The sequence below is a fragment of the Solea solea genome, chromosome 13, assembly GCF_958295425.1.
Source record: "Solea solea chromosome 13, fSolSol10.1, whole genome shotgun sequence".
In the NCBI taxonomy this organism is placed as follows: Eukaryota; Metazoa; Chordata; class Actinopteri; order Pleuronectiformes; family Soleidae; genus Solea; species Solea solea.
The window spans coordinates 6192584-6206367 of record NC_081146.1 but is presented as its reverse complement, the minus strand read 5'-3'; the positions used below and the strand labels follow the sequence as shown (position 1 = coordinate 6206367).

The 13784-nt window shown below is 42.0% G+C and overlaps 1 protein-coding gene across 6 annotated transcripts in view; it reads right to left on the bottom strand.

Moving 5' to 3' along the window:
• Window positions 1-5558: 5558 nt before the first annotated feature.
• Window positions 5559-13784, bottom strand: part of pou2f2b (POU class 2 homeobox 2b) — a 67723-nt gene continuing 59497 nt past the window's right edge. For 5 of the 6 annotated variants that reach the window (XM_058648423.1, XM_058648420.1, XM_058648424.1 and 2 more), the window contains 5 exons: window positions 13365-13562; window positions 12549-12772; window positions 10808-10876; window positions 10432-10505; window positions 5559-7674 (listed from right to left, as the gene is read on the bottom strand). In XM_058648423.1, coding sequence (XP_058504406.1) covers window positions 7346-7674; window positions 10432-10505; window positions 10808-10876; window positions 12549-12772; window positions 13365-13562 — 894 coding nt within the window. In that variant the 3' untranslated portion in view covers window positions 5559-7345. The remainder of the gene's footprint in view (window positions 7675-10431; window positions 10506-10807; window positions 10877-12548; window positions 12773-13364; window positions 13563-13784) is intronic. The other variant, XM_058648425.1, reaches the window with a different exon arrangement.

Here is a 13784-nt window from a genome sequence, read left to right as displayed (position 1 = left end):
AACAAAGGAGTATGTTTGTCTTTCTGCGGCTAAATGCTGCAGCAAATAACTCACACACACACACACTGACTGTCAAGCAAACACACTCACTCAGTCATCCATTCATGTGCTTGACTGAAGACACCCCTAACACCCCCCCCCCCCCTCTATTTAGTCACCACTTCCAGAGAAACATCTCAAACTTCCCCATGTCAGTGTTTGCCAGCACACACACACACACACACACGCACACACACACACACAGAGACAGACAGACACACACATCCAGGGGTGATGGTCAGACAGTTTGACGTTAAAGGACCAGAACGGTGTGGTAAACCAAATGAAACAAAGGGCAGAGGGGCTGATGGGAGTTCAGCAGGACTCTGGCAGCACGAGCAGAAAGGACAAGAACTTAAGAGGGATCAGAACAGCTACAAAGATACCAAGAGAAACTTCATTATCATCATCATCATCATCATCACCATCATCATCATCGTAGTCGTCGTCATCATTATGATCATCATAATTATGAGAAGCTTAAGATTATTTTTCCAATGACAAATACTTAAAAATATACATTTCATCATCATCATCATCATCATCATTTTAATTATCATCATCATCATTATTATTATTATTATTTCCCTTTGGATTGCTGAGGTTAATGCTTCACAGACTGGCTTGCTAGGTGACAGCAGATAAAGGAGAGCAGGCAGAAAGAAGGGATGATAGAGAGAGAGAGAGAGAGAGAGAGGTGAAGGATGCAGTGGAGGTTATATGTGTTGAAGCGAAGGTCAAGTTAGAGCTCTTTGGTTTTCTTCTTCAATATCTGATTTGCTTTGCTGTGTTGCTGGAGAACCTTTGGACTAAAGCTGTATTGTAGAGAAAAGATAGAAAGAGGAAGAGAGAGAGAGAAGGATGAAAGGGAGGAAGTGTGTGTGCAGATGAGAGTGGGTGAAGGAAGAAGAAGAAGAAGAAGAAGTTTGTTTTTTTTGCACCGCTGGCTGCTTCTCTTCTTCTCCAGCTGCAGTTACATCTCTCATGGCTTCATGTAAAGAGACATTTGCTGTCTCTGGAAGTGTCTTTTTCTTCTAAAAGCAGATTCACTGTCTTGTCTGGGCTAATATACTGTATCTGCATGGTAAACACAATAGCAAGCAGCAGCCGGGAGTTGGTTTTACTCCCTTTTTCTTTGGCTAAAATGTGACAAAAATCACGCGCTGCAGTTCAAATATACTTATGTCATCACTGACGACGCGGTTCGTTCACGACACTGTTCAAATTGACTTTGGTATAAACAGCAGGAAGGAAACAGCGCTCTCACGCACTCTATCAACAGCTGATCTGTTTTGTGTTTCCACTGATAACAGCTACTTCCACTCCCACACTCCTCAGAATAAAGTTAGAAGCTGAGTGTCTTCTCCGGGAGAGGAGACGTCGCCGAATTGTCCGTTGTAATGTTTGCTGTCCTATAAATCACACACATCTCATTTGCATAACAGCTAAAGGAAAACACACGGTTCACAGCTCACTGTTCCATGTGTGTGTGAGAGAAAGAGAGGTGGATTAACAGCATAGCCTATTTATTTATGACTACCTAGTTTCCTGGGATCCAGCTCTAGACATGGACTAGACTTGGATCTTGGTCTTGACCCAGTCTCAGTCCATAAAACCCTGACTTGGTCTCTGTTAGTGTGGTCTTTGGCGACAACACCACCGATAATTACACTAATGTTCAGTGCTGATTCTGACTGTGGTCAGTGCTGCTCACAGCTTCTACTGAGAGCTGCTACAAAGAGTGATCGGATCCAAGTGATCTTTGTAGACAGCTGAGCTGATGTTGAGTAAGAAGTTAAATCCAGGGGAAAGAAAGGAGTTTTTTTTTTGGCGTTATTGAACAATAATTCCATAACATCTTTCACTCTAATGTAAATCCAGTGACGTGAGACAGAACCAGGCCTTTGCACCTGCTCTGCTCTGTTTGATGGCCTGAGGGATGAACTTCAACAGTCAACTACTTTTCATGTAAATGGCTGCTATAGGCTTGGTGTTTACCACACAGACGTGAGAGAAAACTACTTTTACAGAGATTATGCAACTGTGTGGAGAAAGCAGCAGAAAAAAGCACGTGGAGGACAGCGGAGTTTTCTTAACACCCTCGTGGATATCAGGGATTTTGGGGGAGTGTGTACATTTTGCTGGATCCTGTAGCAGGGCATTGACTTTGGTATCATTCACTAAGGAGGTATCCCTGCCACAGAGACCTACACTTCACACCCGGGCCCTTAAAACCCTGAGGCCGTCCAGAAAAGTGCAACTCCGCGTCCATTCATTCCTTCATTTGCTGACCTGTACACCTCTCCTTCCAACTTCCACTTTCTCAACAAACACCGGTTCATGGAAAGTGTCACCTAGCAACCTCGGTCTCAGCCGCTCCCCGGTCACCTGCCCTGCTGCGCTCCGTGATACACATGGACATCAAGTGGTCAGTATAACCCCTCATCAGGCAACAAAGGCCTCAAGGCGAGAGAGGGCTAGGTGACCTTGATGATACCATTTTCTCTTTTGAGGCAGAAAACCAAAAGCTTTTCTTTCTTTCTTTCTTTCTTTCTTTCCTTCTTTCTTTAAAGCCTAAAGTGGATCCAGGTTTGATCCCAGATCTGTACCAAAGAGCAGCTTTAAGCCCACAGTCCATGTTTGACAGGGAGGAAGCAGCACAGGTCAGGTTTGAGGAGAGGGCTGTGTTCAAAGCTCAATACAGACAGCAAGGTACAAGGTAGGTGGATATGTGTGTGTGTGTGTGTGTGTGTGTGTGTGTGTGTGTGTGTGTGTGTGTGCAGACTGGAGCAGGAATCAGTGAGGCCTTTTTGACTTGAGAAAAACAAGCCATCTATTCTATGATCCAGAATCAATCGCAAATGTTCTTATGTATTTAACTCCTATTTATCTCCATAAGGACAATGACCTTTGATCAAGCCTCCCTGTATCTGCTCCTGGTCACACACACACACACACACACACACACACACACACCGTCCACACGTACCATCCTGGTGCCCTCATCCCCACTTGAACCCCGCATTTTAAAGCATTCATCTATTTGGTTTATCATCAAAGAATATGAGGTATATGATGAACTATCTCTCTTTTACACCCCACAGTGGACAAAATTGTTTGAACAAAACATACAGAAAAGTGGAAATAAAAACAGATACGGAGAATAACAAATAAAAAACCCGACAAAGAGAGAAGTTAGAGGGCGATTTGCAGCCAGGAAACTAAATACACCCTCTTTGTCATCTGCTCCCTTCTTCCCTCTTCAGCCTTTGCCCCAGCTGATCTTCGTCTTGTGTGTTTTTTGGTTGTGTAGCTGTAAAGCTTTCAGTGTGTTCTCCATGTGGAGAAAATATAGAGAACAGAAGCAACACTGTGTCTGAGTGAAGCACCTCATGCAGAACAAGAATCACATTTACCATTTTTTAAAACAGGATTTCAACCTTTCCCTTCCATGATCACATTATTAGGAGACACAAAGGCAAGTGTGTGTCCAGAAAACTCCCCCCCCCCTTAAATGAAACGATGAGGTGTTTGTCCACACAGTGCAGCCTCTGAGCAGCTCGTCCTTTGCAGAGGAGAGTCCACTCAGTCCCTGCAGGACTCGCGGTTGCATTTCTGATGTTATTTGGTTTAAAGAGGTAAGAAAGAACGTCAGCAAGGGCAAAACATAGTAAGAAAAAAAAAGAGAACATCCCAGAATATGAAAAGAAGCACAGCTAGAAATAAATTATCAAATAAATAACAAGACAAAAAGGATAAGCAAATAAATCAACCCTACCCGAATAAATAGTACAATCAAAAGTCTAAATCATCATTAATATGGAGAAATAAAAAAGTCCAAAGAGAGATAGTTAAATTTTTGGTCTAAAATCAAGTTATTATCATCAATGTTTTTAGGATCTTTTTTTTTTTCTCAAAGTCTTTTTTGTACGTTTTTTCTTCATAATACATTAGCGATAAGTAAGCAGTAGAACATAGATCTTTTTTTTCTACAAAATCTATAGAAGCACTAACAGATACATTCCATCTAAGAGTCAATGTGGAGAAACGGCTTCACCTCTGAGGCGCCAACCACCCACACGCGTGTGAACTTTGGTTTGTGAAAGGATTCTCGCGTGTCGACCAAACCAAATATTCTTTGGATACGTTTACGTCCAACGCTCGAAACCTTTCCACTTGACTGAGGCTGATTCCGTGAGTATTAGTCTGTATCGTTCAGGCGTCACAACTGCAGCACCTATTGGTTTTTTTTACACTTACATACAGAAAAACACGCTGTTTCACCTCAGGCAAACTGGCACTAACCCATGTCTTTGCCTGCATGCAGAGAAGGCAGTTCCTGTTCCTCTCTACTGTGTTTGGTTTACTTCACTTATTTGGTTTGGTATTTTTAAGGTTTTTGCAACTCAATTCTTTGTTTTTTTGGCTTTTTGGTGTGTGTTGTCTTTTCTCTGCCAAGACAGTCTGTTTCTTTATCTAATAAAAATCTGGAAGCTAAATTTTCACAGTATTTTTTTTCCAACCACCTGATAAAAATCTCTAGCACGACTACGAAAAAAATAAGGAGCTCTTGTAGTAAGTAAGCGAGTACGTTATTCCAAATGAGTAATAAGCACTAAAGTACAGTACATAAAACAGCATCAAGAGACACAGCAGAGATATAACAATCAGAACCAACCAACAGAAAAATAAAAACAGATTTCTTTTAGAAGATTTCAGTTCAGTGAGGTCATTTGCGTTTAGCTCCATCCAGGACCAGAGAGCTGAGCCAGAGAGAGGCAGAGGAGGGGAGGAATTGTCTGTCCTTCTTCCTTCTCTGCCGTCTGTCTGTCTGCCTGTCTTATTTATCTTTCTATCCATGCTACACAGTTTCAGAGTGGGGGGGGGGCGGGGCAAATGCTGCAGCCCTAAAGCTAACACACAGACAGACACACAGACAGAGAGCAAGAGAGATGCGACGGCTTTCACGCCTGCACTTAGTCCTCCTCGCCTCCTCCCTCCAGCCACATTTGGTTTGGGTTCTTTTTGGTTTGCTTCTGTCATTCCTTGGGTTGTGTTTTTTTTTATTAGTTTGTTTTTGGTTTGGGTTTATTTTTGGTATCCTCTTACAAAATGTGTTTCCCTCAAACTGCTCCCAGCACAAACAGTGTGTGTCCCTCCTTTGCCTGTTCCAGCGTACCCTTCTTTCTAGGGCTGGGGGTTTCAGAGTAAAGGATCAGTTCCCTAAATAAAGCTTCCCCCATGGGCCAGGTGCAGGGGGGATTACAGCAGGGGTTCCACGTCCTGTTCTCAGCCACCATCGCGCCCCCTTGGTGTCTTTATTGTCTTCGTATGTCTGGGCCGAGGCTCCTCGAGACGAGCCCGGCCTTGAGAATGCTTTGGTTTTCCATTCGAGAATTAATGGCAGTGTGAGGTGGAAAATGACAGTGAAATGTGACTGATGGAGTGGTGATGGAAACAGACAAATATCAGGTGTCGGGGTGTCTACGCCGACAGACGAGGCAGGAATGAGAGGCGGCTGTGACTAAAGTTGGCTTTATTGACTTGTTCAGCCTTCAGTCTTAGCGGCTGTTACTTCAAATCATCAATCAAGGCCTTATTTCATACTTTTAAAACGATCACCACTGGTAATAGGTTATCTGTAAAGATACATTGCATAACGTTGGCTGATTTTTGTTTGGTGTTATTATTCTGTTGTTTGTCTGCTGCGTCCGTCATCTAAAAACAGGCTCTGTCAAGCAAAACTATCAGACCCGACTGAGGCGAGTGTTTGTGTGTATACAGCAGCAGAGCAGGGATGAGTCGGAGTTCAGTCATACTGCGACCTCTTCTAGCGCTACTGTAAAACAAATCACTTCCTGTGTGCAGCGCAGGACTGTTGCTGGGGGCGAAACAATGGTTTGAATTGAACAGACATTTGTTTGTATTTAAAACTTATGCGCGACGACAGTTTTACGAGTCTGAGTTCACGCACACATGTGACGTCACCTGTCTTCATCATGATAAATTCATTCACACTCTGAAATCAACTTGCCATGTGCCGACTCTATTTTTGATCTACTGGCACTTGGTGAGGACTGAGACGAGCGCGCGTTCACCTTCGTCGTCTTTGTTCCTGCAGAAAAGTCACAGTTACAACAGAGATGCATGTAGGATGAAGACAAAGATGATGACAGTGATGATGATGGTGATGGTGATGATGGCGATTCCAAAAATCAACACTTCAAACAATAAATAGGAGCTGGACTATATATATAAAAAATGGCGCTAATAAATAATAACAATAGAAAAATCCAAACTTTACTTCTCAAAGTGTAAAAAATAGATAAAAAAAGGAGAGAAAATTTTCTTTGTTATGCTCTTATACAACCAGAGGAAGGTAAAGAGACTAAACGCATGAAGGTACAGCTCTATTGGCAATGATTTTACAAAATGAACCAAAACAGAAGTCTAGCATGAAACCCTACGAGGTGACAGACAGAGGCGATGAATGGATGTGGGATGACGTGGCTCTGCATGTGTGTGTGTGTGTGTACATAGTAGTAGCAGTAAAGTCCTGGTCCTGGATAGCTTCAGTATTTACATGTCCTTTGAATAAAGCTTTTCTCTCCGTATTTTTGGTATTTGGGATTTTGGTATGGTTGACTTTTTTTCGTCATTGTGTTTTCCTCCTCCGCCTCCTCCTCAGGTTAATTTTTGGTTTAAATTTATCCTCCCTACTCCTCCTTCCTTCAGACCCGCAGCTTTTCAAAAAATAAAAAAAAAGATAAGAAAAAAAGAAAGGAAAAAGGTAAGTACAGTCCTCCTCTCCATTTTCTTTTTGTCCTTGCCGCCATTCCTTTGTCACATAGTAGAGTTCTTTTAATCGTCATTTTTGGTTTATGCACTTCAACATGCATCCCTGCCATCTCTTCCGTCTCTTTGTTCAAGAGTCATTGGTTTGTTTTCCTTCAGAGAGGAAGTGTGGAGAGATGCCACGTCGACATCGTGTGTTATTGACAAGAGTTCCCATGTTGCTTCGTCTCCATCTGCTTTGACAGATTAAGATTTTTGGTTTCAATCTTTCCCTTTCCTCCCCTTCTCCCTCCTTTTTCCACTTCTTTCCCTCTCTCCCTCTCTCCTCTTTCATTCTGTGTATTTTTGGCATCGAAAGACTTGGAGAGAAAGAGAGAGAGGGAGAGACAGCCATTGCGAAAAAAAGAACGGAAGAAGAGCGCAAGAGAGAGAGAAAGAGATAGCTTTGGTGTGAAAGGCGTGGTTCCCATTTTACTCCTTCCTCCTCCTCCCTGATTGGCCCTTGGTGTGGTTACTCAATCTTGGACCCGCCCAGGGAGGGCGGGCTGTGTGCCATTTCGCTGGAGGAGCAGGAAGAGGCGGGGCTGGAGCAGGGGGAGGGGGAGCAGGGGGTGGGACTGATGCTGCTGGCTGAGGGGAAGGGCGAGGCCTGGGAGGCTTTGGCTACGGCGGCGCTGACCAGTCCAGCGCCAGGATGCTGAGTCATGTGGAGGAGAGCGGGGTGGTTGAGGAAGAGGGAGGAGGGGAGGCCCCCTCCCTGACCCGCAGAGGCCCCAAGCATCACTTTACTGAGCCCCTCAAGACTGGAAAGAGGCAGCTGACCACCACTGGCTGCTAGGGCTGAGGGAGAGAGAAGACAAAGGTTAAAGGACTATACTTTGTTCTAAATTAAATGGGACAATTTAAACCTTCAATTTAGTTGATTTATGTTTTTTAATTATGCGCGTTTGGTGCAACTTGAACATGATGATGTCTTGACATAAGAGATCGCGTCACTGTAATGGAGTACTTGTACTTTTTAAAGTCATTTTTAAAAATTTGGAATTTTACTTTCACTTAACCCTTAGCGCTCACATGGCACTGATCTGTGCCGCAGGTGCACCCATGGTAATTTTTGTGGGAATAATACACAACTCCTTATATGGACATCATGGGGGTGTGTGTTTATAGGTCACATATTCAGGCTTTAAAACTGTATTTTTTCCCCCCGTCCTTGTTTATATCGCATTTTTAGAAGTAGCAATAACTGTGCAGAAGTCACAAAATGGCACATTTTTCTTTTTGTTCATAAGTGAAATTTGAACTGTGACGTATTTCCAAATTTCACAAATTCAATCAGATTTTAAACATTTTGAGTACTTGTTCCTTTGGCGTGTTTATAGAGTTTGTGAAATGATTATTTTTTTTCATAAGATTGTCTAGGTTGTGCTGAAAAAAAAGGATATAAGACACTATATATTGCACATTCTTATAGCCTCTGTATATACTGTACGTTTAAACATAGTAATAGAAAAAAGCAGCCAAAATGCTCTGTTAACAGGGTTAAGTATAATGTTTTGGAAGTACTGTAACTCACTACGTTTTAAATCACATCTGTTACTGAGTAAAAAATGTTGTGATGAGGACAGGTGAATGACAAGGACAGGTGAACGGCGAGGACAGGTGAATGGCAAGGACAGGTGTACGACGAGGACAGGTGAACGGCGAGGACAGGTGATCGATGAGAACTGATAAAGTTGAAGCATTTCTGACCTTTGACCCATTTTGACCTGTACATAATGTTGTTACATTACTTTCATTTGTAAAGGTTGGCCTGTAATTAAAAACAATTCACGTGAGACTTGTGTCCCCTTGTCCTTGTTAAAAAAGTAACTAAGTAACTTTTACTCTGAGTACATTTTAGACGAGCTACTTTTTTACTTTAACTTGAGTACATGTTTAGACCAGTACTTTTACAACATTGTGTGAACTCACTGGACAATTGTTTGAGTGCAACATAGATTTGTTTATACAGCTTTAAGATTCCCTCTTCGTCAAACTATTCTATTCTCATTGAATAGGTGTTTTTAATTAAGATTCAGTCTCTCAGTTTTCTGACAGCTCTCCTGGTTTGGGAAGCTGTGCCCAGACTCGTTTGCAGCAGCAGCAGCAGCAGCAGCAGCAGCAGCAGGAGAATTACCATCTACGAACTCTTCCTTTACACTGAATGTGTGGGGGGAGTGGTCATGGGTGTTATTCTGTATATAAAAAAAACAAAAGTGCTGCACCTGTCTTCACCTGTTTGCTTCTCTCAGTGATGAAATCACTTTCCAACCACATTACAACGCGGTGCCAATCGAGATGAAGCGCCGCCGTAATGACATATCTAACATCTGTGACAAGATAATCTTGTTGAATTAGACACAGCAAAAGGCGGACACGTGAGGTGTGTTGTTATGGAAACAAGGTTGAAGACTCCTATAAACGTGCTTCATTCAGTGCTTCTCTCACTATCCACATGGTTTGTGTGCTAACACGGCCAAACATATTTGGATTGCATGGCAACAGCCAAAGAGCAACAGCTATAGGCACTCACACACACTCTCTGTGGGTGGACTGCATCTATCTATCTATCTATCTATCTATCTATCTATCTATCTATCTATCTATCTATCTATCTATCTATCTATCTATCTATCTATCTATCTATCTCTCTATCTATCTATCTATCTATCTATCTATCTATCTATCTATCTATCTATCTATCTATCAATGAACCACATAGAATTGATTTGGTGAATTTTCCTCAATAATAATAATGATGATAAATGATTGGATGAAGAGATGGGAGGACAAAGATGAGTGCGACAGCACAGGCATACACACACAAACACACGCACACTCTCTCTCTAAAAGACACACACACACACGCACATGCAGACACTTGATGGGATGGATTCATGGATGTCGATGGCAACAGATCAGTGAGAAACAAATCTACGACTCTGCCAGCCTCAGTGGTTTCGTACAGGCGATGATTCACCTTCCATGCATAACTTTATTAGTCACCATCACACTTTTTCTTTTTAATGCGTGATCATAAACGAGGTGTGTGACTGTTCAGTGGTCACAACTGCTGGGCTGTTTTTCTCTCGCGCTACATGCACACCGGCACACTTGCTCTCGAGTGTGGGAAGGTGTCGTCGAGAGGGAATGTGTCATGTGCCGTGTATGTCTGACTTTAAAGTCACAGCTCGTGTCTTTTCAAGTTTGTTTGTACGAGGTAGTGACACAGTGACAGCACTGAAGTCGCTAAATAACATATTTGAACTTGGATCAAGTAGTCCTATGTGTAATGATGTAAAATCACTGATTTTATGTTTAGATTTTAGATATAAAGCAGCACAAACCTCAGTCAATGACCTGTGTGACAGCATTCAAAGTATTTTTATGGTGCTTTATAACTTTTATTTAATCCTGTACAGAAAGGAATGATACACCTAAACCATCTCCTCAACTTCAGCATTGACGTCTGAATTATAATCTGCTTTCAGTGGCTTCAAGTCCATTTGCCTTTTTCAATGTCTCTCGCTGTCACACACACACACACACACACACCTTGGATAGTGGCCAGGGGATTGTTACCGAGGAGGGCTTGGTTCATCCCTGTGTTAACTCCCATCACAGTGTTCCTGTTGTGTCACACACACACACACACACACACACAAAGACATACACACACCCAGCACCATACATGTGCAAGCATATACACCAACAGAGACATGAAGAGGAGAAAAAGTGAGAAAAAAAGCAGGTTTGGCAGCAAATACAAACATAGGACAAGAGCAGCAGTTTGCTGACAGATGTTATTGTTTACAGATTAGAAATGTGCAGATATACAGGTCATGTTGGAAAAGCTTCAGAGATTTTGTGTTTATAATACAGGATATAGTCCAATGCTGTAGACCTGCACATGCACGTGAGTCGTATTCACCTCAAGTTTGCAGCAAAGTCGGTGAGGTAGTTAGACACATCACCGTTCTTTTTACCCATACGCCATAAGCTGTGAACACAAGAACCACACACACACACACACACACACACACAGTCAGGGTTAGAATACACTGCTACACAGATGAAGCAGTGGCACCCATAGGTCATGATGGGATATCAGGGTCTATGTGTGTGTGTGCACAAAATAATCACTAGGTCTGTGTGTGTGTGCGCGTGTGTGTGTGTGTGTGGAATCAACCATTAAACTACAAACTGCAGGTGAAGCGAACATGGTGCAGCACTGTGCCTCCATGTATTCATTTGTGGTGTCAATGTTAATGTTTAAAAGTGATTCAGTTAAAAACCACACAAAGACATAAAGGTTAAAGGACCAGTTCCGCAAACTAGACCAGTGTTTTAGGGATTATATCACAGAAGGTCATGCAGTGTTGTTTATATATTATGACACATCACACAAACTTAGACAACTAAACATGGATCATGTCAAACATAGACACATTTGGCATAAGGGCCTGAAATATGTTAACGTCTGTTCCCTTAATGCGAGACATTGTTTGATCCAGTTAAAGATTTTACGCCGGTTACACGAAGATGTCCAGATGTGTCACCCATATGTGAGAAATGTGAAAGATTTACTGCATATTCATGTATTATGCCCTAAATTACAAGAGCTCTGGAGTCAAACATTCTCTCTTTTTTCTTTTCTCACTTATTTTCAATTTAGAAATAAATCCAGATCCACTGCTGGTGATACTGGGCGTGTCAGAAAAGTTCTAAAAGACTGCAGAATAAATGGCTCCTGTTGTGTTTGTGTTATAAATGTTGTAATACTGGAACTGGTGCATAATGCTAAATAGTCATGTCCCCAAATAAAATAAGAAACATTTGAAACAACAAGGATCAGTTCCCCAAAAATACTAAATTATTTAACATTACTGGATATCTTTGGCACAATTTGTTCAGGTCTCTCTCTCTCTCTCTCTATATATATATATATATATATATATATATATATATATATATATATATATATATATATATATATACAGTATGTTTTAAAAAAAGTATAAAAAAAATAAAATATATATGTATAAAAAAAATAAAATATATATACATATATACATGTATATATGTATATATGTATATACTGTACATAGCTGACAGACCAAGAGTAACAGTACAATGTAAATGTGGCCATGCCCAATATCTTGCTGTCAATCTCCCACAAACAGTCATGACTAACTGTGCACTGTTGAAAGTGAGATATTATGTCACACGACAGCAGAAGTTGCAGCCTCGTACATTTTTAATCGCTATCGTCCAAATGTCAGCCATGACTTATGCTACAGAATATACTCACATTTCCACGGTTACGCTGACAACACGGCTGAATCTCTTGACTGTAATAAACAGTGACTCAGTGACACGTCATGCTGATGACATGGACATGTTCACGGACACAAAGACTGTATTTACTTTGAAAAGATAAGCGTTTGAGCAATGGCATCCATTATGTGGTGCTGTTTTGTATGAACGCTTATGGGAAGTAACCTTACTCCTCTGCAACTATTAAGGATGACTCTCAGAGAGAAGGCTAAACATGTTTCTCTATTTAAACCCTAACTCTTCTGGTCAATGGCTGTGAACTGGTCCAGAAAATCTAAATCCCTGCAGAGACTGATGGGGGGATTCCCAGGTTGCACGTCACACGATCGTCTTACCCTGTGTTCAGGTTAAGTGAGCTGTGGCTGGGAGTGGCCGGACTGGCCGTGCTGCGGGGAGGAGGAGGAGTCACCGGGGAGGGGGCGGAGCTGAGAGAGGGGTGAGTTGAGCTGATGGAGGGGTGGGTGGAGGAGAGACTGGAAGTCAGAGGGCAGATGGGGGACATGGTGGTCGCTGTTGTGCTGCTGAGGCTGGTCACGGCCTGCGACAGCTGGCTGGACATCTGCCAGAGAGACAGACAGACAGACTGAGGTGACTGATGATACGGGAATACAGAGAAATGAAAAAAAAAACAGTCAAAATGTGAAGACCATGGTGCATTCATGAGCATATGAAGGCTGTGTGTTTACCAAGTACAAATACTTTGTTACTGTACTTATGTATCTGTCCTTTACTTTGTTATTCAACTTTTACTCCACTACATTTCCTCTAACTATCTTTGTTACTCGTTACTACCAAATAAAAGAAGAAGAAGAAGAGTTGGTATTATGGTCTGTATTTATATAGAGCTTTTCTAGTCTTGATGAGCTGCTTTACACATGATGGTTTTGATATTCACTCATGCACATGCTGCCAAAGGTATCATAGTATCAAAGTATCTTGCCAAAGGACACATATAGAATAGCCACTGAACCACCATGGCTCAATCTTAATTATAATACCTTTAATACCTTTTAGAAAATGACTTTGATACTTAAGTACAGTAAATGTCATGTACTTTAAGAGTTTTAAGTAATATTATAAAAAGTGGTAAAATACTTGTACTTTTACTCAAGTATCCGCTATAGGTACTTTATAGAAGACTGTGTGTTTACCATGTGAGGGCTGTAGCAGGGCGCTTTGTGCGTTGGTGGGGCAGTAGGGGGCTGACTGGGCAGGGGAGGGGTGGCACTGCTGGGGTTAATGCGCTTCTCTTTCTGCCGACGGTTGCAGAACCAGACCCGGATCACCTCCTTCTCCATGTTGAGCTGCTCTGCGATCAGCAGGATCTCCTCTGAGGTAGGCTTCTGGTTCTGCATCAAGAGACAGGAGGGAGACAGGATTTCAACAGTGCTTTATTTCAGCCAAAAACGCTTAGAGCATTTACAACACCAGGATATTAATCATGCTCTTTCACACAAACGGCAGAGTGAGACAGTGGAATCATTTGCTGACAAAGGTATCGTGATGAAGCCTTGGGCTGTAAAAACTCTAATGTGTGACTTCTCAGCTCCACGTGAGTATGTTCCTCAGTA